The following is a 25,330-nucleotide window of genomic DNA, read 5'->3' as shown; positions in this document are numbered from 1 at the left end:
TCATAGGAGGCATATAATAAAGCAAATAATAAAATAAAAATGACCCCTCACAGCATCTAAACCTATTATAAAGTAAGCCTTGTAAATGCAAATAAATTCATTATTGCTTTGTTACAGTAAAGCTAAACTTGATTGAGTGGGAGCTTCTTTTCTATTATTTTGGTATTTGCATTTGATGGAGTAAAGTGTAGTCCACAAAAGCTTATGTCTTTAGGATGCCACAAGACTTTGTTGTGCTACAAAAACCTAGCATAGATATCCCTCTGGAAATAATAGATAATGAATCTTATAATGTATAAATTATCATTGAATAAAATCTGTGTGGTCTTCTGTAAGCTGAGTCAATGTTTTGAACCAGATACCATTTTTAAAATGAAATAATTAAATTTGGGTTCAAACCCCCTGTAATGAAGGAATCTCAGCTAGATAATACATTACAGATAGCCATCCACCCTCTGCTTTAAAGCCTTCACAGAATCGTAGAGTTGGATAGATATTGGCATTGATTCTTTTTCCATAACACCCAGCAGGATTTAATTGGGAACAAAGGGGACATCTGAGCCTTCAGTCTGCTTTACTGGATGGGGTTTGGGGGTGGCCCTCTGCTGAGCCCTGCTTGGATCTACCAACAAAGAGCATGTCTTCCCTTTTCACCTAGGGAGATTAAGCCCTTCCTCACTTAGTGTTGAGTGCGGCAGCCAGCACACCTGCCATTTACCACTTGACCGGGACTATCCCAGTCAGTTGGACAAATATAAGTTAAAACAATCTACTTTAAGGAACAAAACAAGTCCAAAAGGGGGTGGCTGCCCTTGTGGCATTCTCCTTTGGTGTCATCCCTTTGGATGGCACTGGCCTGGCCTGTCACATTGCAGCATGTTGCTTTTAAGCCCTACGGGCAGGAAATTATGCCAGAGTTAATTTTTACCGTCATATCTCCATTTGGTAATGCCATAACCATGGAGCTTCACAGGTGGATGAGGACTTTTAGGAGTTGAGGAGAGGTGATGATAATATGCGTCCCCTGCCCCTTTCCTCCGCACTGTCCAGCACAAACACAGAAAAAAAGCAGAGTTTGTGACTTTCTGCACCAAACCATAGCTTGCTCTAACCACAGCTTAGAACCCAAACAGTGTCCTGAGCTTCCCAAAGTAGCTGGTTTATAATTGCTTTTCTGTTTCCAGTTTCATTGTCAGATTTTTTTGTTTACTCCAGTCCTTATGGTGAATCAGCCTGTGGAGCTAGATTATAATTATGGCTTTGTTTAACTGAATTCAGACAGCTCCTCAAACTGCTTAATGAACTTTAGTTTGGCATTATGTCTGAACTGAACCATACTCTTGTGCTCTAGACCAAAAAGGGAACTGGGAAAGGAATGTACAAATCGGCCCCAGCTTGGTTTTCTAAGTTGCTGCAGTCACAAGACACAGGAAATATGTTTATTTCAAACCTCAATGGTATCCTAAAGCACACCCTTTTATTTCTCTAATAATAGTGCCTGCCACTTTTCCTGTGTGGAATACTAAATCAGTGCACATTCATTTCTGAAACTGAATGGCCTTGCCCTCACTGCCAAGGAAACTATATTTTTGTGTGCTTTGTGCACACCCTATAATGTATTCCATCCCCACACATTCAGCCCCCTCATTTTCCTAGTATACATACATAAATAACCAAGCCAACTGTTTCTTCCTTTTTTTAAAAAGTCACTTTTTTGTCTGTCTTAGATCAAAATGGTGCTCGGAGCTTTTTCAAGTCATTGATTGTAAGTAATATTTGCGGTATTTCATTTTCAGCTGTCCCTTTTCCGCCAGCACACCGATTAACATCAGAAGAAGTGTTTGATGCAGCTGGAAAACCTCGGGTTGATATTTTGAAAAACCACCTAATAAAAGAAGGTCGGGTAGATGAAGAAATTGCACTAAGAATCATCAATGATGGTGCTGCAATTTTAAGAAGAGAGAAAACCATGATAGAAGTTGAAGCTCCTATTACAGGTGCAAGCTCTGGCTAACTGTTGCCACTATTAATGTCATAAATGCATGGAATGAGGTTTCAGTACCTTTGGAAGTAAATAATTTAGGTAGAAAGATTGAAGGTGTAGAATTTTCGCATGAATGGTAAAGAAAAGAAAGGGATTATATGAGCTTTGAAATATACTGGGGTAGTGATGTCATTGATAAGCCTTGAGCACCTGTCCTCCCACTTTTTCTTCCTCACGTGGTACAATTGCAAGGAGGTGATTTTATGCTTTCAGTTGACTACAGTTTAACATTACATCAGAACATAAACCATCTAGTACTAGCTATGATTTGTGGCCAGGTGGGGGGAATATTCATAATCTCTGGTTGGAAGTTGACTTGTTTCAAACAAATCATAGTTAATATTAACCGCAGTTTGTTGGGTTCAGATGCAATGAAAAGCTGCAGTTAAAATGGCATTGTATCTAATCTCCTTGCTTGGTGTGCCAAAGGAGAGAACAGAGGGTGAGTGTGCAAGTCTCAGACTTGTCTCATATCATTCTTGTCATTATACAAATCATGATTTATTGTGATGTTTGAATCAGCTCACTGTACCTTGGATGAAGCTTTGCTTTTCAGCTTGCTAAAAAAAATACAATTCAATGGTCCACTGAAAACTAGAACAAGTCTTTCTGAAATTTTATATTTGCTTAATAATTTTAGTAGTGATATAATTTACACTTCTGAAATTGAATACATTTAAATTTTATCTAAGGCTTGATTTGGTTGTTTATACGTTTAGCTATGTGTCAAGTTTTGCTTTTTATAGCTTATATTTTTGGGGAGGCAGGATTAAATACTTTAAATTATGACATAAAGGTTGTATTTCCCAATTTTAGAGTTTTAGTATTTCCCAAAATACATTGGACTTCATAGAATAAATAACATATTTATGCACCCTTATATTGTCATGCTTTTCGACTTCTGCATCATTTGCTTTTGTTACACATAAAATACCCATCACTTTATGTGCAAAGATGAAGGTGCCATGTGACTAGGAATGCACAAGCATTGCTGCTGCTTATCTGAAAGAGACCAAGCCTTTGTGAACCTTCCAAATGAATGCTTCCCTTCCTTTGTGAATGTTCACTAAGTCTTGAATTTTTGTTTAGTGTTTCATTAGTGAGTGACTACAAAGCACCCTCTGCTGCTGTCTTTCCTATTTCTGCTCTAAGGTTCAGTAACTTATCTTGCAGCAGGATGGGGAAAGTGGCAGAGATGCCTTGTACTCCCCTAAGGTAAAGGTAAAGGAATCCCTGAACATTAGGTCCAGTCGTGGCCGACTCTGGGCTTGCAGCACTCATCTCGCTTTATTGGCTGAGGAAGCCGGCGTACAGCTTCCGGGTCATGTGGCCAGCATGACTAAGCCACTTCTGGCGAACCAGAGGAGCGCACGGAAACACCGTTTACCTTCCTGCTGGAGTGGTACCTATTTATCTACTTGCACTTTGTTGTGCTTTCGAACTGCTAGGTTGGCAGGAGCTGGGACCGAGCAACGGGAGCTCACCCTGTCGTGGGAATTCGAACCGCTGACCTTCTGATCGGCAAGTCCTAGGCTCTGTGGTTTAACCCACAGCGCCACCCGTGTCCCTTGTACTCCCCTAGCCCCAGAGAAATGACTTTTCCTGATGAGGATTGAGATTACTGGTGGGAAACTGATGGATGTGCATCATTTCTGCCTGGGAAGAAGGCCCTCAGACACTGCTGGGACATGGACACTGCCTACCACCTCTCCAACCTTACTTTGGGTTCTGGACAGAACAGAGAGATCTTGGGGCAGGGAAGGGGAGACGGTACTCACAGGATAAATGTGATCATGCACCCTGCATGCAGCAAACCTTTTCCCAGGCAGAAATGATGTGCATAGCATCACTTTCCTTATGGGGACTTTGGAACTGATAGTTAAGAGTTTGTGCCAAGAAAAGCTACTCTACCAGGACTTTCATTATCCTCCCCCCCCCAATCCTTCTCCCCAAGATTAGTTACTGGTCTCTGGGGCAAGGAAAGGAGAAACACTTGCTGGTGCTCACTGAGTCAAAGCAAGGACAGATTGCGCTTTTAGCAGGCTGTGAACACGGCTGTGCACACAAGCATTCAGGCTGGGATGTTGCTCACTGTTGCAAGTGCTCCTAGCATCTTGAAGATTCAATGAGCATGATTTTTCATAGACCAGAGGTTAATTAATTAATTAGATGGTAGATTAATTTGGAAAGCTGGTAGATACATAGGCAGTGGAGGTTGAATCCTAAATAATAGAGTTCATTAGCAAATTTGACAGTGTTTATTTCCTTTTAAAATAAAGACTATGTTTGTATATTTCAGAATATAGCTTTATTCTTGAACACCTAGAACTGGTAGGTATTAGTAATCTACTGATTACTGCAAGATGATAATAGTAAAAAAAAATATATTTAATATTTTGGAACTGGACAAAATACTGGAAAATCTTGCATAAGAAATTTCGGTTCTGAAATGAGATAGGTTATTGTGCTTTATTTTTAATATAAGAATTGCTTTAAAGTTGTAGACATGGATATTTGAATAGTATGACATCAAAAGTGTGAAGGTTAATTTTTTCTGCAGTTCTCTTCTGCGTTTTTAAAATATTGCATTATATATTTATTATTGTTCAATTCAAGTTAAATACTATCGGCTTAACTGATGTTCTGACTGACCTTATTCATGATTCATTTCTTGGAAATTAACTTTGCCCCCTGATGCATGTGCTACTCAGTTGACAACAGGTAGGTCTTTCCTCAGTTAGCAGCCTTATGTTCAACTTCCCAGACAGAATTTAAAAGTTCCTTTCTTTGATAAAGCAGATGGTTCTCTGCTTGCTACACAGATGTTAGACTTTTTAAGAGCGGTTTTAAATCATTTTTTACTTTGAAGTCTTTCCGTCCCTTTATCTTTATGAAAAATTTCCCCTATCCCTCAGGAGATTGTGCTCTTTTTACTTTCAGGCTGGGACCTTTTCAGTTAAAGAGAATCCGCTTTCTGAATGCATTGCAGCTGGAATATCATACTTTTGACTGGTTTCCATATATAGTGTGTCTGCCTCCATTTGTGTGTATGTGTTTTTCTCCACCCCCCAAAAAAGTATCTATCTATATGGGATCGTAGCCCCAGAGAACTCTGCAGCAGCATTAGGAAAAAACTGGGAGCCAAATACACAATGCTTTCTATTAAGTCAAGTATGTTTTCCTATCTACCACCATTGATGGTGGAGCTGCATAGTGAACACCACAGGGAACATTCAGTCAGACTTGGTTGTGGAATGGGATAAATTCTGTGGTCACTCAGAAAACAAGTCCATATAGGAAACTCTGTTTCACACTACCTTGTTAAACAGAGTAAATGCATGAAATGTCATGTGCCAGAGTTGGTTGCCTCCAGGACTATATGCCATTGGTGTGTGAACACTTCCACCCAGTACCACGTGGTCATGGGAGAGGTGGAAATTACATGCAGGAATAGTTAACAGGAAGAAGAGGGGATGTAAGGACAAAGACTGAAAGGAAAATTAGGAAAAAGAAGAAAGGTCAACATGAGGAAGAGATTGGAGCAAAAGTTATGGTAAAAAATTAATGGAGCAATAGCAAGTGATAAATTAATGAGGAAAAAAAGAGGACAAGTTTGCTTGAATACAATTTAAGATTCTAGTTCTGCCATAATCTAGATTTGAGAAAGTTCAAATAACTTTAGTCTTCCTTTAGGGTAGTTGGCAATAAAAATGTTTGATAGCTACTAGGGTATGCAGACAACCTACTGAATAGCCCTGAAACAGTTTATATGTTCCTAACACTTGAACATTCTTGGTGGCACCTGACACTGCAAATATTTTTTCCAGTCCTATTAATCTGAGTGTGAACAATAGCTGAAAAACAGATGGTGCAAGATTGGTGCTGGGGTGGGAAGTCATTGCTACTTAAAATTAATTTTAATTGCTACTTAAAATTAAGATGCAATGACTAGATTATTGACCTGAAATTCTGATTGAATCAAGTTTGGGTGGTTTTCCCACCAGTAGAACTTCATCATGGTTTTTTAATCAGCAGCATTTTTATTGCAGTGTGTGGTGACATTCATGGCCAATTCTTTGACCTAATGAAGCTATTTGAAGTGGGAGGATCACCTGCTAACACAAGATACCTGTTCCTTGGTGACTATGTAGACAGAGGATATTTTAGCATAGAGGTAATTGAATGTGTGTGTCCTGATGTTAATATCAACAATGGTTTTCCCATTTATTTGCTATAGTAACTGTTTCACCATGGTAAGATGTATGTTTATTCTCTCTGAAGGAGGTGATGATAAAACTGCTCTTAAAGAAGCTGAGTCTAGATTCCTCAGCTTTAGAAAATTACTGTCCCATTTCAGGCTTACTGTTGCTCAGCAAGGTCCTAGAGTGAGTGAAGTCTTGCCAGCATCAGGCAGTTTGGAGGAAGCTAGTTATTTAGAACTGCTCCATTTTTTTTCCTTTTTCCTTTGCCTGGATTCAGGATGGAAACTGCCTTGTTTGCCCTGGTGGGTGACTTATCCTGAGAACATTGAAAATATGACCTCACTGGTTCTTCTGGGCCTCATGGCGGCTTCCAATAACATCAACCATTATATTATGTGCCTACACCCTTTATTAGCCTTACTTGGTTTTTAATTTTTTCCACAATCACAATCTTTCACATATTACTACACCATAAGGCAGTGTTTCGGTCCGCCTGAGGTTTCCATGTGCTAAAGGACTTCTGTTCCTCCTCTTGACCACTGACCTCTGAAGTACTTCAGGGCTCTGTTTTGCTCCCATGCTTTTCATCATCTACATGGAATTGTTGGGAGAACTAGTGTAGAGATTTGGGCCGCAGTGTCATCAGTATGCAGATGAGACACAGCTCTTCTTGTTTCTGTAATCTAATCTCAAGGAGGCGATGGAAGTTCTGAGCAGGTGTCTAGAGGCAGTTCTGGGATGGATGAGGGCAAGCCAGATTAAGCTTAATCCCGACAAGATGGAAATTTGGCAGGTTGGGAAACTGCTGATCTGGATGGATGTATGCAGTCTGTTTAGAGAGGATTGCACTCCCCCTGGCAAATGAGGTAGGCACTCTGGGTTTGCTTCTGGGCTTGGCACTCTTGATGAAGGCACTAGTGGCCAGAACTGCTTTTCATCAGCATTGGCTAATTTTCCAGCTATCACCCTATCTGGAGAAAGTAGCTTGCCTTAGTGGCATGTTCACTGCTTATGTCCAGGCTGGATTACTGATGTGTTCTATGTGAGGCTACCTTTAAAGATGGTTTGGAAACCATAGCTGGTGCAGAATGTAGCAGCAAGAATGCTTATATGGGCCCAAGCAGCTGGAACACATTGCACCAATCCTGTACCCATGGTTGCCTGTTGGTTTCATGGCCCAACTTAAATTTGAAGCCGCTATGTTTCAGATTTGATTTGAAACCTATAATAGCCTCAGAATGTTTATGTACAGCAGCCTCTTCTCTGACTTGTCAATAAGAGATGTTGGGTTGATGGGTCCCTAGTACTTTCTGGGAGTGGCACTGTCCCTCTGGAATTTCCTATCCCCGCCCAAGAAATGATTGTGGCACACATCACTGTCAGTTTTTAAGAGAAATGTTAAAACATGTTTATTTCAATCCACTTTTTATTAATTTTATTAATTGTGATAAAAATTTACTCAGATTTCCTTCTAGAATGCCCACCCTTGCCACATGATAGGCCTGAAAAATAAGTTGTACCCGTGTTAGCTTACGTTGCCTGCTCCTACATTGCACCAGTAAACAATTAGGAAACTGACTGATAGGCAGCAAGCATTCTAGAGTTCTGTGAAACTAGATTCAAAGATTGACTAGATTAATTGTGAACAGCTTTTTGTCTTGTTTTTTTTTAAAAAAAGGAACTTTCTTTTCTGTGTGCTTAATACGCCATACCATACAGAATAATGTGCTCTTGGAGCAGAGCCATCTAGGTTGACAACTGTGTGTGCAAGGGCATCTTTTGACATTTGGATGCATTTTTTGGAAACACTGGGCCTTTCAGAACCGATGTGGCTGTTTTTATAATACTAATGCAAGGACATTCCACTATGCTGCTGTACACCGGGCATTTTGCACAGAATTTGATACTATGTTCTTGCACCAACAGGAAATATTCATTAGAATGCCTCTGAAGTGTCAGGCAGTTATTGCCAAGTAGTAATGGATTTTAGGTTACCACCATGTTTGAACTCAGCTTCAGCCACAGAGTAGAATTACATACAAGTGTTGATGGAAGGATCCATTGGGCAGTATGTTTAACCCTTCTGCTTGTCAATTCTCATCTCATCACTTCCCCAGTAGGAATGTTTCTTGATGGGGAGGAGGTAAAGGGGTATCAGGGGAAAGATGGGCTCAGTATGCTATTCCCACCTGCCAATAATTGCCTTCCAGTTCCCTTGCCTCTCAGCAGTAACAGAATGCAAGTTGGGAATTCTGTCTTATTCTGTGTCATTCCTTTCCAAATTGCCATGGTAATTTTCTAATACACTGTCCTGAGTTCCCTGAAGGAAGGGTGGTATACAAATGTGATAAATTAAGTTTAAGTGAGCATTATTCTATATGTCAGCTGGATATTGTGCTGTAATACTTGAAATGGGGCTATCACATATGACTAGTACTCTTGTTTTTCCAACAGTGTGTGCTATATTTGTGGGTTCTGAAGATTCTGTATCCAAGCACATTATTTCTTTTGAGAGGCAACCATGAATGCAGGCACCTCACAGAATATTTTACTTTTAAGCAGGAATGTAAGTATTAATAACAGTGGTAATTGTTGGCTTCCTGAATACTTAGTTATCAGTCCCCCTCCTTTTTTTTTTTTTACACATTTTTGTCTTGCTTCGTATGTATTTGAACGTTTTCCGGGATCTGGTGCAACATTATAGTCTTGAGATACCTATAACAGTACTGTGTATGTGTTTCTTTTGTGCACTTTCCCATGAAAATGTTAGACTAGGACATCTCAGTATGGTTATTTCTCTAATAAATCTTTGTCCTTTCAGCCCAAGTGGCTGCCAGGATAGGATGGCATGCCTACCTTGCTATTAGACTCACATGGATTTCATTAAGTGACCTACCCCTATCTACAAATTGAAATTGGTGGCTATCCCACAGCTCTTCCCACTGTGCAAAACAGCAACAAACCCTTTGAGCTTAAGATAACAACCAGCCAATCAATTAAAAAAAAAGAAAATGAAGACAACATGTAAATACATTTACTAAGAAATGAAGATAGATCCATATATCACAGGTCAGTTAGCTAACTTTATAGAAAAGTTGCTTTACTATAAGAGGAAGGCTGCAGAGCCTACATACAGATTGGGGCCTCCAGCAGATCAGGTACGTGTGGACCATATATCCACTTTTTAACTGAGCCAGGTCAACTTCCTGCCTGCAGTTCTTGGGGGGTGCACCTGACCATGATCAGAGTATTCCAGCACTGGAATTTTGTATGGACAACCAGGCTACTAATTATTTTTAATGGAAATGTGATTTTTAATGTACTTATTTGCAAAGCTGGTATTACATGAGCAGTATTATCCTTCTTTCCCATTCTAGCATATCATATTGTTACGACACATGTCAGCTTATATTCATCTAGTTAAATGTGCTTTGCCAGAGAGTTCTCCCTTTTATTTTATTTTTTGTTTAAATTATGATACCCATTCATAAATTTTTCAAGGAACAATCTTGATAACTTATTTTTAAATGCTCCTAAGATGTAAGCCTGCCATCATAAACAATGTATGTCATAGGCTATGTCTCTCTCTCTCCCCACCCCCACCTTTATAGGTAAAATAAAATATTCTGAAAGAGTCTATGATGCTTGTATGGAAGCTTTTGATTGCCTTCCTCTTGCTGCACTTCTAAACCAGCAGTTTCTTTGTGTCCATGGTGGACTCTCTCCAGAAATAAATACAATAGATGACATTAGGAGGGTGAGTGTTACTGTGCTAAAGGCATGGGGATGTTGGGGTCTTTTGTAATGCTCTTGACGTGCCACTCTTAAATGTTAAGCTAATTCTTTTCTTGTCCTTTGTTAGACATCAAATGAAAATTAACTGCAACCCTATATGTGCCTGCTAAGAAATAAGCCGCATTGAGGCTTAGTCCCCACTGTGACTTAGTTCCTGGTAAGTGTGTATAGGATTGCAGCCTAATTCTCTGATTTATGGAGTTTTTCAGTCTGAGAAGGTAAGTGATAGATGAAAAAAACATAAAGTAATGACTATCCTTTTATTTCTTTGGTATGATTGGATGTTTGTGATCTATATAGCTTAACAAGAGAGTGAGAATAATAAAAGAAAATGGACATACTGAAAATGAAGATCACTGTGGTATTTTTCATTGAAACAGCTAGATAGATTCAAAGAGCCCCCAGCATTTGGACCAATGTGCGACTTGTTGTGGTCAGATCCCTCTGAAGACTTTGGAAATGAAAAATCACAGGAGCATTTCAGTCACAATACAGTCAGAGGATGTTCCTATTTTTATAGGTAAAAAATAAAACTGATCAAGTTGATAAATGATTGCATGAAAGCATTACTTTATACTCATAGTTGTTTCATTTCACAGCTATCCTGCAGTTTGCGAATTTTTGCAGAGTAATAATTTGTTGTCTATTATCAGAGCTCATGAAGCACAAGATGCAGGGTAAGTATTTTGCCCTCCCATGATACAAATATTCAGTACTCAAATATTCAGCTTCACCACTTCCTTTGTGACACAAGTCAACTGTTCTTATTTTACAGTTATAGAATGTACAGGAAAAGTCAAACGACAGGGTTCCCATCATTAATAACAATTTTTTCTGCACCTAATTACTTGGATGTCTACAATAATAAAGGTAAGAGCATATTGCTAAGAAAGGTAAACATGTCTGAAACATAATCTGTCTTTGTTTAAAAACATTTCTAAACTGCTTAATATTTTTAAAAAATCTCTTGTGGTGTATGCTATTTACAAAAAAATATTAGACAGTAAAACAAATACAAGATGAAAAGAAATACAGTGGTAGCTTGCTTTAAGAACAGCTTAGTTTAGGAACAGCTTGGATTAAGAATGCTGCAAACCCGGAAGTAGGTGTTTTGGTTTGTAAACTTTGCCTTGGAAACAGAACATGTTTCGCTTCCTGTCGAGTGTGTTCCATTTGTAAATTGAGTCCCCTGCTGCTATGGGAAAGCACGCCTTGGTTTAAGAGCGCTTTGGTTTAAGAACCGGAACAGATTAAGTTAGTAAATGAAGGTACAAAAACAATATAAAAACATAAAAACAAGTGATACAGAAATTCAGGGGATTCATGCACATTAATCATGGTCCAGTCTTACAGGTCAGGAAAGCCTAGGCAAAAAGATAAGTCCTTACAAGACATCTGAAGCAACTGGTGGTTGCTGCTTCATCTATAGCAGAGTGAAGGGTATTCCACAAAAAAGGGGGGCAACAGCAGAAAACGTCCATGTCCAGTCACCCCCCTATGATACTATGCTGGTTATGGTTTCACGAGTAGAACGTTTGAGTAGTTGAAGGGATGAATGAATTGTACAATATGTATGCAATCGAACACAAACGTTCACAGTAACTTGTATAATCCAGGAAGTTCTTTAAAATGCTACAGTTCTTTAAAATGCTACGGGATCCATTCCGGAGCCCCGTTCGCATCCTGAAGTGAACGCAACCCGCGTTTCGCCGCTTCTGCACATGCACGTGATGTCATTTTGAGCGTCTGCGCATGCGCGGAGCGCAACCCGAAAACGCTCAACCGGAAGCTACTTCAACCGGAGATATGACTGTATCAGAATTACCGTAATATGCTCTGAAAAGCCACATATTTTGCACCACCTAAAGTCTCCAAACACATTTAAGAGACTGCGTCCCATAGGGTGCATTTCATTACTCTCATCTGAATGTGACCAAGATAGTGCAATTTGCATACCTGAATTATATTTGAGTCTGATATATAGACACGTGTCATGTAGACACGATGTTGTAGTAGCAGCAGCAGCAGCAGAATTTTGTGAGAGTCCGAAGGGACAACTGCAGCTAGTCATTCCAACATACCTACTTCTTCAGGGCAGAAGGAATGTTTCATTACTCAGGAAGATACATCTATGTTAGTGAATCTGATGCCATTACTCAGCTTCCTTATCCTTCCCACCTTCACGTTAGCTAAAACCAGTTGGCAAGGCCACAGTTGTTCCGGATGAGAAAGAAGCACAAAGGTCTCTCAGTATATCCTGATACAGTGGTGGTAAAACCTCAAGTCTGATCATCTTGTGCAGAATGAGAATTTGACTCACCTAAAGCTTTAACTTGCTTTCCTTCCAGCACCTGCAACTTTCAGGGAGAGCACTCATCTTATCTTTGGAAATTCCTGCTATGTCCAAGATGACACTAGCTTGATACTCTGTGTTGCTGCTGCTTGTTAGAGGCCATATTGGATTGCATCCTGCAAGTTCCACTGTGTGCCTACTATGGTTGCGGTTGAATAGTTATAGGGGCTGTTTAAGCATAATGCCAAATGCTAACTGTATAGTGTTTCAAGAATAGGAAAGGCATGGGCCTGGTGTTTCTCTCCTCTTGTGCTCTGAAATCAGTAACTCCTAGTCCTTGTTTGTGACAGTTGTTTATTATTTTGTTCAAACAAACCAATTCATGGTTTGTGTTTGCTTGCTAGCCAGGCTCACAAACAAAAGAGCTTGTGCCTGCTTAAACTTGCATATGAATAGCCCGATAGAATCTACAGTTGACACAACTGTTGGCTGTTTAAAAAATGTCAAACAGCCCTCAGGTGTTGGAATGAATGTGCTAGCTGAAAGGTTTGCAGTTATTATCGATGGCTTGATACATAATTTCAGCTAATCACTAAAACTTTTTTACAGCTGCTGTATTGAAATATGAAAATAATGTTATGAATATTCGACAGTTCAACTGTTCACCGCATCCTTATTGGTTGCCAAATTTTATGGATGTCTTCACATGGTCTTTGCCATTTGTTGGAGAAAAAGGTACGTTATATCATGAAACAAGGCATAAAAACAGGTTGTCACTCAAACATTTGCCACTTATCTAGTATTACATTTATGCAAGTAGATTTAAATGCATGCCTTCAACTGATAGTTTGTGTGTATCTGTGTGGCCAGATAAAACCTGCCTGTAGCCCAGCAATTCAGACACTGCCTACAAACTGTATTTTTGCCCATTGTTTGATATTCACTTTGGGTTTTTTTTGTTTGTTTTGTTTCAGGCAGGTAGCTTAATTACAGTGCTTGTTGAGCCCCGTTGAGTTGCCATATTTGACTGTTAGGTGGGTTCAGCATAATACGTTACACACAGTACTATAGTTGTGCTTTACATTGTTGGGCTGCAGGTTTTTATTTATGTATGTAAAACAGACATTTCTGTTAAGTGTCAGCAGCCATCAATATACTGCACAAGCCCTCCCCGTTTTAGGCGCAACTGATATGCATGCAATCACGCACAGCACCGAACCCAGAAGTAACTCGGAAATGTCATAAAAAGTGTCATTAGAAGGGCAGGGCAGGATGGGCAGGATGGGGGGGGAATAGGGTGGAATGAGGCAGAACGGGGTGCTTGCAGGCTGTTTAAATTGCATGTGATTTCACACAATCACCTGGAACACAACCCCTGCTGGGAGCAAGGACTGATGCCTTCATGCCGTGTTTGTGAGCTCTCTAATGGCACCGATTGCTCTTACTTAATTTCTGATCCAGCAATGCTGTTCTTTTATTAAATGACTTACAGTGAAGGATTGGAAGTTGACCTATTTGGCTTTTCATATAATTTTGTTCTGTCTCCCTCCAATGTATTTTGCATTTTAATAGTATTGTAGCATTTTAAACTATTCAGCTTATAATAAGTATTATGATGTGTTGGATTATTTTTTTTAATTTAGTGACAGAAATGCTGGTGAACGTTCTGAGTATTTGTTCTGATGATGAACTGATGACTGAGGGTGAAGATCAATTTGACGGTAAGGCTACTTTTATGACTTATGGGTCTGTACTGTGAATTCCTGAAAGTTTTATTCTGTGCATAATTTGTGAACTTTTAAGGGTTTCACTTTTGAGGAATGCTATTAGATTTTTAAAAGAGAGTCTTCAAAGGATTCTGGTATATTAAGAATTGAAAACTTGGTGTGCTTATATTTTCTGTATTAAAATTCTTAATGTAAAATATTTATTCCATTGCATAGAATAAAAAGACACAAGATCTGCTTCTTCATTTTCTCCCCCTGCAACACACACACGATTGCCATCATGCAAGGGGCAGAGTAGGGATGAATTATTTGTCCCCAACACTTCCTACACATCCCCAACGTGTTGAGGGCTAAACCTCTTCAGTAGAGAACTTGACTAGGCTCCCCGGCGCAGTCTAGAACCCTGACTTAGGGGCTAAATCATAAGTGGAGCCTGTGCAAGTAGAAAAGAATCCTTGCTGCACAAGTTCAGCCCCAAACACTGGGGAGAAAGATGGGATTGGTAGCAAGGAAAGTTTGTCCAAAGGGGAGAATGTCTGAATAGGGCTGTAGATTATCCATTATTTAGCCCATATTTCACATTTCTGCTTCCTGATACATGTAATTTATTATTACTCATTGCGAGGAAACCTATGAAGTCTGTTTTGTTTATAGAACTTTTACTTATTTTTACAACTTTTACTTATTTTGACTTTGGGGTGCTTTTTATACTATATATTTAACAGTGTTTGTTTGTATATTTGTGTTACTTGAAATTTATGTCCTTCCTACACTTTATATCATCCTGTCAACAAACTCACTGAACAGACATTACAAATGCTACCAATATATTTTAAAAATGCACTCAGCAGTATGCAGTATTCTATGAGAGTAGCAGTTTTCCATTTTTCCTCCTCATTTTTCTTTTCAACTTCCATTCTTTATTATCACTGCCAATGTAAAAGCTCTTCCTTTTAGTTTTCCTCACTCACCTTTTTCTCCATCGTTCACTTTCTTTTTTTCTGGACTCTCCATCTGAAGAACGAATCATATATGGCAATAAAAAAGGTACAGAAAAGACGGAGTAAAATTGTTTTGAAATATGACTTATCAAAGTTATCAAAGTAGAGAACACATTTATATATTTTCCTTATATAAATGTGTAGTATTTGTTTTATTGCCAGTCTTTCTGTGCATGAAGGGTTTCTCCTCTTTTCCATTCCCCTTTTGTAGTAGCTTTCATATTTTCCCTACTTTTAATATCTCTTTTTCTGATCCTGCATGTGTAGGAAAGTTTTCAGTTGTCTGCCTTGTTTATGATTTTAGTGAAAGCATTCTACATTACAAATGGTGCATGAAATGTGATCTCTGTAATGTTTCAGTTGCTGTTTGTGCAGTAATTTTGTTCTCTTCCAGCTAATATTTGTATGAGAAAGCTTTACATCACTATTGTGCTAGTTTCAAGCTGATGTGTATAATAATGTTAGAATAATTTATATTACTAAGGTAAGGCCTGCAGGGACGCAGGTGGCGCTGTGGGTTAAACCACAGAGCCTAGGGATTGCTGATCAGAAGGTTGGCAGTTCGAATCCCCGTGATGGGGTGAGCTCCTGTTGCTCATTCCCTGCTCCTGCCAACCTAGCAGTTTGAAAGCACGTCAAAGTGCAAGTAGATAAATAGGTACCGCTCCGGCGGGGAGGTAAAGGGCGTTTCCGGGCGCTGCTCTGGTTTGTCAGAAGCGGCTTAGTCATGCTGGCCACATGACCTGAAAGCTGTACACCGGCTCCCTCGGCCAGTAAAGCGAGATGAGCGCTGCAACCCCAGAGTCGGCCATGACTGGACCTAATGGTCAGGGGTCCCTTTTAACCAGGCCTGCAAGCAGAAGTTTGCGCAAAGACTTTCGCTAGCACAACAGGGCTTTCCCTGCACCGTCCTCTCCCCACAAGCCCCCTGTTTTTACCCCTCCCCATTTGCATGGAGGAGGTTAGGAGAACTCCCAGAAAGGCACATGGGAGGCAGGTGAGCAGAGATTGCTCCATCAGCATAAGCATAAGTGTTTGCACTGATAGAGCAATCTGCTTAGCACTATGTGGAATTCCTCGCAGAACTTTCATAATGAGGAGAAGTATATTTTAATAGCTTTGAAAGAACCCTTTACTAAATATTGCTGCAGTGCTATTGCCGGAGATCCAAAGAACTGTGCAACTTGCTCTACACATGTGAGGGAGCTTTCGACTTGTGTTTCTTTAATGGCCCTCTCCCAGCCTCCCAGTTGCATGGAAAACCATTTTTTTGGGGGGGAGGGCTTTTTAAAGCTGTGATATCACATAGTGGGGATGGTTCTATTGTTTTAAAGTAAAAATTAAACATTCCATGGGGCTTGCCCAAATCCTTGGGTGCACCAAATATAACCCAGACATGACCTTTATTGACCAGGCTTTGGGGACAGATATTAAACACAATTATGATAAGAATGTAAATTATGCAACCAGTATGCTGGTAGTGGCATGTTAGATTGCCTACTAAGTGTGCATCTTAAATAAAGAAGAAATGTCCCAGTAATTCTCTAGTCTTCCTTCTGAAAGCTATATTGGAAACTGCCTTTTGTTCCTTATATTTCTCCCAGTTGCACACTGTATTAAGTACAGTCTTGCAGTTCATTGGTTGAGGAGACAACTTCTTTCTAGTCTCCATCCCCACCCACCTTCCTGCTTTCTTGTGTTGTTGGTGGGATTTTTGTTCCTATCCATGCCTAGAGCTTAGAATTTTTTTAAGAGGGAATCATGCAACTGAGTTTCATATGTAGTTAAAGCAAGTAGCCTGCAGTACAAAGGTAAAGTATACATGCTCTTTGCCTCTGACGCTGCCCACCCCCGGCAGGCTGCCCAGAAGAGAATGTGGCCCTTGAGCTGAAAGGTCCCCCAACCCTGTCCTACAGTCTCTGTAGACCACATCCCTGAAGGAAAATCATGTTCATGTGTTTGTATGGGAGTCTAATCTAATTTTTCAAACAAAGAAGAGATACTGTGTTTTTCCGTGTATAAGACAAGCTTTTTTGACCCAAAAATGAGGTTCAAAATTTAGGATCACCTCATACACGGGTAGTGCTGAGGGGGGATGGGCGAATGGTTTTTTGGCACGAGCCTGAGATTGTAAGTGGTGATTGGCCGTTTGATTGGTGGGGCGGGATGCTGAAAATCGCTCACCCGCCAGAACGCAGCACACAGCTGCTCGTGTCGCTTACAATCGGCGCTCACAAAATCAGGCTCACGTTTCTTTCCGGTGGGTGAGCAATTTTCAACATTCCCCTCCCCACACACAATCAAGCGGCCAATTGCCGCTTACAATCTCGGGCTCGCGCTTCGTTCCAGCAGGTGAGCGATTTTCAGCATTGGCCGCCAGAACGCAGCACACAGCCGCTCGTGTCGCAGCTGCCCAATCACCGCCATTAGCCCTCCCATTTGCCACTGCGGCAGCCAATAGACAGCTGCCCTTGTTGCAGCAAGCAGGAGCATGATTGGCGGCCGCTGGTGGCGATCGGGAAGCTGATAGGTGGTTTCTGCTATCAGCTTCCTGAGAGGAGTGGGTGGTCCTTTTACTGCGTGTGTAGTGAGGAGCGACGGCAGTGGTGGCCTGCTCCTCGCGAGCATCCTTGCCTGGCTCTGTGCGGTCGTGTCCTGCCTGTTCCCTAGCCTCCAGCAAAGCAGAGCAGCTCAACAACTCTGCCCCCCCCCCAGAAAGCAAAGTGAGTGTGTTTCTGCCACGAGGGAACAGCTGATAGGCAGCTTGTTGGATGCGTGCCGCTGTCAGCATTTGTCAACTATTTTCCCTAAAAAAACTCTACTAGTCAGGGCAATCTCCCCGCATTTTCTAAATTTGGAGTCCACAAAAATAGGGTTGTCCTATACATTGGGGTGTCCAATACATGGAAAAATATGGTATATGCCTGGAAGAACCTTACAAGTGAAACAGCACTTAGGTTGGAATGAAGTATACATGCCAGGAGAGGGGATATTAGCTAGCTCAGTGTTTCCCAACCTTGGGCCTCCAGCTGTTTTTGAACTACAATTCCCATCATCCCTGACCACTGGTCTTGCTAGCTAGGGATGATGGGAGTTGTAGGCCAAAAACATCTGGAGGCCCAAGGTTGGGAAACACTGAGCTAGCTAATTGAATTCATGAATCACTTCCCACAGCAGAAAGTTCTGAACTGATTTACATGAATAAAATATAGTGAGTGTGGGAGATAGAGGGAGAGATGGAGATGGATGAATAGACATGCTGTTCAGTGTTCTAGAACATTGTCGATTTGGAGCACATTTAGGTTGCCAGTTAGTAATTTGAATGCCAGCTATGGTGTAAGTCCCATTTATTCATTGAATTTTCTATTTGTGCTCAGTCAGGTTCATAACTGTTTAAGAGATCAGCAGTCAAAAGCCTAAGAATGAAATGCCATCAGTAAACAATTGGCTGAAATTAATAGTCTTGATATTTGTCACTTTAGTGTTTAGAACTGTTTAATCTTTTCAGGATGTTTGGTGATCTGTGGACTGAAGAGATTTGTCTGTGATGAGGCATCTTTATTCAATCACCTTAAGTTCCAGGCTGAAGGAGAACCATATGTTATAACAGTTTTATTGATGGTCACATTGTATGCAATTTTTGTTGTGTGCTCCATTAGCTTGAGACTTTCTTCTTCCATTGGAAGTAGGTACAGCTGCAGCACGAAAAGAAATAATCAGAAACAAAATCCGTGCAATTGGCAAAATGGCAAGAGTCTTCTCTGTTCTCAGGTAATTACTATTCTCAACTTGCCTGATCTGTTTATATGGAAAGACTACGTGTTAGCCGCTCCCTACCCACTCTTACATTTAAGTGCAGCTGTAACTTATTTAAAAGATGAGTTATCTATTGCTAATACTGTACTTCTGCTAAACATTTATTTAGCACCAATGCTTGTTTTTCAGAATGTGGAGCTAGCCTAACCCTTTCTCATGCAGCTGAATAATGAGAGCAGAGCAAAGGTGATGGCAGGATCAAAGAGTAAAAAATAATGGCAAGAAAAGCTGTGCCAAAGAAATGGGCTCTGAAAGACAGGTGCAAAGGAGGGAAGGGAAATGATGTCATGGACAACACAAGAAGCAGAATTTAAAGGCAGCAGGAGTAAGAGACGAGAACAAAGGGATCTGGTATTTGGTTTCGCTTAAAAATAATAATCCTGCCATATCCAAGCTCAGAGTAGCTCCTGACATATATAATATTTTTGAAAGGCAAGAAGATGCCAAAGATGTACAGTCATACCTTGGAAGTCGAACGGAATCCATTCCGGAAGTCCGTTCGACTTCCAAAATGTTTGGACACCCAAGTGCGGTTTCTGATTGGCTGCAGGAAGGTGCTGCACCCGATTGGAAGCCACAGAAGCCCCGTCAGACATTTGGGTTCCAGTGAACGTTTGCAAACAGGAACACTCATTTCCGGGTTTGCGGCGTTCGGGAGCCAAAACGTCCGAGTACCAAGGTGTTCAGGATCCAAGGTACGACTGTACGTATAATGGGAAGAGGACAAGCCTTTCTTTCCTTCCTAAACACCAGGGAACAGAGCTGGCAGACCTCTCCTGAGATTGTGTTCCCCAGCCTCCACCTTCCTCTCACTATTCTAAATCACACCCTCCCTGCTATTTTCACTTGCAGTATTACATTTCCCGGTTCTTCAGTGTTAGATAGGAGACAGTGGATTTGGGGGATGAGAAGAGCTCAGGCAAGGATCTGCATGCAAGCCTGAAGCATATTGGGTATGAAGACCTCTTTGTGTAAAACAGTTTCCCCCCTCCCCTTTTTTGTCTCCTAAATTCAGGGAAGAGAGTGAAAGTGTACTGACACTCAAGGGTTTGACTCCCACTGGAATGTTACCTAGTGGAGTATTGGCTGGAGGACGCCAGACCTTGCAAAGTGGTAATGATGTTATGCAACTTGCTGTGCCTCAGATGGAATGGGGCACATCTCACTCTTTCGCTAACACCACACACAGTGCATGCAGGGAATTCCTTATGCTTTTCAGTTCTTGTCTTAGCGGCTGATGATAAAGCATAACTTTATGTATTAATCAGGCAATGTAAAACCAGTATTTAACCAGGGTATTAAACAAAAAGCAAGCAGTATTAGTCACGCTGTGCTAATCTTTGTCTGTTTTTGAGCTTTTCTTGATAGAGCATTTCAGATAGCAAGATTATTTATGAACTGGGAAAAGATTGGCAGGGTAGGTCAGAAAATTAAAGAGACATCATTATTTCATTAGATATTGAATATGGCCTTATTCTTTATTCCTACAGTTTTATTACAGACGTTAATCTGTTTAGTAAATGCCAGTTGCCTTTTAGTATTGATAGCCACAAATTTCCAAGCTCAATTTTGCATTCCACGGATGGAAAATGTGCTTTGTTTCGTACCCTGGTGATTGATGCCAAAGTTTGTTCCTTCATGTTGTTTGTCAAATGTTCTGTGTAATACTACTTGACTTCCCTGAATTGTCCTTGTAAGTTGCTATTTCCTTCCTCTGCAGATGTAGCTGCTTTTTTTAGATCTGTCTGTCTTTCTCTAGATATCGCTGTATGTCTGTATAAGTGTGTAAAAAAATTAAATCACTATCTCAGACACTTGTCTGTCTCTTGATGTACAAACAACTTCATAGCACCTTATTTTTGAGGTTGGCTGCATTTGACTCTGCACCCGATGCATTCTGATGGCTAATGTAACTGAAAAATAAGCAATAGCTGTTATAGAATCCAATTGAGAGAATAAAGGGGCTAAATGAAAACCTTGTAAATAAGTCAGACTCAAAGGGTGTTTAAGTGTGCTTATATTTTTTGCATGAAAATAAAAAGAAAATACACCTGTAATCTGGCTCATTGAATACTTTATAAAAGTTGATGGATTAGTTGTTGCCAGAAGAATATTGTGAGATTCTTTTTTTAATTTCTTCTGACTATATAGTTCATTTTTTTGTAATGGATGTCAAGAAAGAAAGTGGGCGTCATAACATTCCTGAGCTTTATTAACAGAAAACATTTTAGTTTTCTGTTTCGATATTTCTGTAATATCTGAGTTCAGTTTTACAGCACGTTTTTTCTTGTCTGTCAAAAAAAAATATTTTTGCCACCTAATGTAATCAAAATTCAACATTTAAATGTAAATTTGTGAAACTTTTTTGTTACTGTGTCTAAAATAATTTTTGTTTGAGTTAACACCTTTTAATATTATTTAAACTGTTTTATTTACTATCATTATCCTCTTGGAGCATATAATGTCTCCAAGTTCACTTTTCATAAGTCCTTATATATGTATGTATGTATGTGATCTGTGAATGTCTGTAATAGCAAATGGTGTGTATGTTCCTTGTATCATCAGATTTCCCCCTCTAAATGTTACTTTCAGTGTGTATATTCACTACCCAGCTTGCATATTGTAGTTTTCTCAGCACTATGTAAGCTGTAGAGAATTGGAACATACGCATTTGATCGGACTTGATAATGTTGTCTCATGTTTGTTTTAAAACAAGACGAGTGGACCTGACATATAACATCAATCAAAAATTTTAATTTCAGCATGACCACAACTTAGAATTTTAACTAACTTTACTCCTTTAGGAGCCTCAAATGGCAACAGTTTAACAGAAATGTTGTGAATTCAGTAGATTTTTAAGGTGCTCACACAATTTCTACTGTTGTTGATAGGGTAAACCAGATGATTCCTGTTGCAAGTTAGACGTTTCTAATGTTTAATGGAAAGTTGTAACACAAATCTTTCATCACTTACAACAATGAAACGTTATAGTAAATTGGACAAATAGAAAACTGGCATTCAGGAGTCATTTTGTTTTCCAAAGGAGTAATGCCATAGTGTTGTCTACATTAAAATTAATGTAGTAGCAATATAAATCAAATAGCTTCTTGTGATGAAAGATTTGATTGAGCACCATTGCTTTTATCCTATATTTTATTTTTTTGTAAAAGCAGCTGCATCTTATGGGTGAAGCTGTTGGGAGTGGGCATCCAGCCCTTAATAGCCTGACATTTCCATTCTTTAATTCAGGTAATCTTTCAGAACTATGAGGTACAAATGAAATACTACATCGAGATATTTGAGTTTTGGTATCTCTTTTGCTAGAGGGGGAAAAAACCCTGCCAGATAAATGATTAGCATTTCAGAGAAGCTAATTCAGCTCACTAATTTAGTTTGTGCCAGAACTGATGCAAGTTAAGTAATTTCATCATGTTTGGTTGGAATTAAATGCTTAAAATGGTATCTCTGATTGTGCTGGTATGTGTGTGTTCTTGCATCCCACAATCACCTCCCTTTGCACTGTTGTTGTAGTCTAGGATTTAACCATCTTACACACTTGTAGATGGACTGGTCTCGTAGTAAGTAGTAAGATGGTTGAAGGTGAACTCTGTGAGGTAGTAACTGCATTTCCAAACCAGCACCCTGATAAGTGCACTGTTGCTGCTGCTGTATTGCTTGTCATAGGAGGAAAAATTACTTGAAGAAAAAGGCAAATGTTTCCCTGTCTTCCTTGACTAGACTGAATTATTTTTAAAAGACAGCAACCTTTATGTCACTGGTTTTCAGTGGCCTGGGTTGTGGTGCAATGGGATTCAGAAAAAATATATGATATTGTCTCTAAGTTTGAATAGTGCCCAATAAGAACACTCCAGGCTTTGCCTACAAACTAATGCTGTGGCCCTCTTGCTATGTCCACACAGAACGATAAACTGTTTTCCCATTGCAAGAAGGAGCCTAGTCAACCATGTGCTCTTCTCTGCCACGTTTACAACAGCCACAAGGAGGAGATTGGAATCTTCAGCTTCAGTTGTCAATTAACCACAGTTTAGGGATAACATTTCACCTGAACTGTTCAGAAACCACAGTTTGAAATTGGCTTGTTTCAGTAAACCACAGTTAGCACCAACTGCAGTTTATCCAGTTTCAAACGTAACATGAAACTGCAGCTAGTCAAAAACAGAAGCAGAAGCTTCTGATGTTTCTTCACAGCCAATCCTATAGGACAAAGAAGCCCACCGCCTGCCTAGGTTTATTCCCACAATAATAAACTGTAGTCTATTGTTGCATCTAAACTCAGTAGTGTTTTTTCAGTCCCATTTCCAGATCCAGGAGCATGGCAAGCTGCTTTTGAGACTCAAGCGGGTTTCTTAAGAAATTTGAAGTGGGCTTTTGTGTTAAAGGAGAGTTTTATTAGAGTCACTTGGGACTTGAGTTTGGTTATTCCTGAAAGAAGTGAAATTAGTTTCTACATCTGTTCCTGCAATATCTTGGGAGGTTTCTAACCCCCCCTCCAAAAAAAACCCTGATTAAAAAATACAACAGTGTTTGGGGGGGAGGTTTAATGCACATAAAACACATTTTGAAGCAAAGCTTTATCACTGTAACTTCTAACAATATATGCCAAAACAAATGTTTGGTCGTATTTCAAAGAATGCAGTTCTGCACTTAAATGACAAACTGACAATCTAAAACTTGAGAATTATAGGTTGGCTTCAGCGTCTTTATCAATGGTTTCATTGTGGGTGAGTTTGTAGGTAATTCTATAAACACAATATTGATCTGAAAGACCTTGTTGCCCATAACTCCTCCCGTTTTCACTCCTCTATATTCATTTGTAAATTTTGTTCCCACCTATTTCTTAATCCTACCCTACTGATGGTAAACGCAGAAGAGGAACTTTTTTGATGGTAATAAGAGATCATTGCTTTATAGAACAGGTATTTGTCCTCTAAGATCTTACTGAGCTAATGGCATGGGTCACTGCTTTTTCAGTTGTCATGGTGGGTACACAGAGATGTTTGAATATTTCATCTCTCCAAAGGAAATTACAAAGAAAAACAGTTCATTCTTGATGACGTGATCATCAGTTTGTTTTACCTTGGCTATCAGTGAAGGGTCTTTACATTCCTATGCGAAATAGTGTTAGTCTGTTCATAAGCATATTAGAAAATGTGCAGAAGAATATCCAAAGTTTTATTTTTTTCATAGCTACTTTAAACAGTAGGGGGTTCACATCCGTTTTTAAAATCTGGGGATTCCCGTTATTAACTGCAGCTCACCTACAAACATGCAGACTTTCGTCTTCTTAGTTTGCATGGCAACTGGTTACATTTTTTAAAAAATATCATCATCATTGTATGTAAAGCAGCAGTTACTCATGATGATGATAAGAAACGTTCCTTTCTTAAATTCTTGTGTTTGGCTCAGGAATAAAATACTTGATATTTTATTGCATGTTGGTATTGTGGACTAATGAAGAAAGTCCTCCCGAAACATTACAAACGGTCCCTTTCAGCCCTTTCCATGTTGTTGGGAACTCATATTAACCTGTGGTTTCTTTAAAAATAAATAAATGGTAGTATCAAAGCCAAAAAAGCAAGGAGTTTTTTATTTTCAAATCAACCTTCAGCTAGTATAATATTAATCATATTTTTTTCTGCTATGTGATATTACACTCTTCATCTTTCTCATTCATTTTGCATGCATCTACTCACTTCTGTACAGCCACAGTAGAGGCAATTGAGGCTGAAAAAGGTATGGTCTCAGTGTCTTTGCTCATGGCAGGGATTGGGGTCTGGGAGGGATTTAAAAGTCTGTTCTGCTCTTTCAACTTGCACAACCAGAGATGAATCAATACACTGATTCATTTGTTGTTATCCGTAGCATTTTGTCTTGTCTTGATGATGATTGTTCCCTTTCGCTTTTGGGGTGATTTGCCTTTTCTGACTGTGGAATAAGGATGTGTTTTCTTTCGTTAGCATAATAGCATGCTATGTTTATGTCCCCTCTTTTAGTTGACATACTTCCTCTGGTGATAATGGATTTTAAATGTTGTCTCCAATCCAGCAGGCCACTTTTAAGTATATGCATGGCTTGAGCACTCAAATTGAGCTTTTCATATTTGCTAGTTGTCGTCCCCCCCCCCCCCAAATATTTTGTATGTAACTTCTCAACAATACATCATAGCCCGGAGTTTCAAAAGTAGTTTCTGGTGCCATAGAATAATGCATCCCTCCTCTCTTCCACTGTGCGCAGATATCTTCCCATATGGTTTTCTGGATTGAAGTCTGTGTCTTTTCGTTTCTTTCTCATAACCCATCTGGTAGTGCAAGATTTAGTTTTACAAAGGTGTCTTTATAATGTGTAGTGTTCATTTCTGAACATTAAGTGCCAGGAAGCTGGCAAAGTAGAAAATGTTATCTTTGGATGTGAGCCGAATAATAATTTAGACA

The 25,330-nt window shown here is 39.7% G+C and overlaps 1 protein-coding gene across 11 annotated transcripts in view; it reads left to right on the top strand.

Annotated features, from left to right (window-relative positions):
- PPP3CB (protein phosphatase 3 catalytic subunit beta) overlaps positions 1–25,330 on the top strand; it is a 33,374-nt gene that overhangs the window by 5,454 nt on the left and 2,590 nt on the right. For 2 of the 11 annotated variants that reach the window (XM_083738410.1, XM_083738402.1), the window contains exons 2-14: positions 1,797–1,997; positions 6,094–6,218; positions 8,701–8,812; positions 9,858–10,003; positions 10,422–10,561; positions 10,641–10,718; positions 10,817–10,911; positions 12,944–13,069; positions 13,978–14,055; positions 15,082–15,108; positions 18,749–18,833; positions 19,894–19,991; positions 24,603–24,632. In XM_083738410.1, the coding sequence (XP_083594536.1) occupies positions 1,970–1,997; positions 6,094–6,218; positions 8,701–8,812; positions 9,858–10,003; positions 10,422–10,561; positions 10,641–10,718; positions 10,817–10,911; positions 12,944–13,069; positions 13,978–14,055; positions 15,082–15,108; positions 18,749–18,833; positions 19,894–19,991; positions 24,603–24,632 (1,168 nt within the window). In that variant the 5' untranslated portion in view covers positions 1,797–1,969. Of the gene's footprint in view, positions 1–1,796; positions 1,998–5,008; positions 5,092–6,093; positions 6,219–8,700; positions 8,813–9,857; positions 10,004–10,421; positions 10,562–10,640; positions 10,719–10,816; positions 10,912–12,943; positions 13,070–13,977; positions 14,056–15,081; positions 15,109–18,570; positions 18,834–19,007; positions 19,858–19,893; positions 19,992–24,602; positions 24,633–25,330 lie in introns of those variants that run through there. The other 9 variants (XM_083738403.1, XR_014564040.1, XM_083738407.1 and 6 more) reach the window with 9 other exon arrangements.

Source organism: Podarcis gaigeae (genome assembly GCF_964106915.1).
Source record: "Podarcis gaigeae genome assembly, chromosome: 5".
NCBI classification, from domain to species: Eukaryota; Metazoa; Chordata; class Lepidosauria; order Squamata; family Lacertidae; genus Podarcis; species Podarcis gaigeae.
Note: the sequence above shows the minus strand (reverse complement) of the source record. Positions and strands in the feature narration are given on the sequence as shown.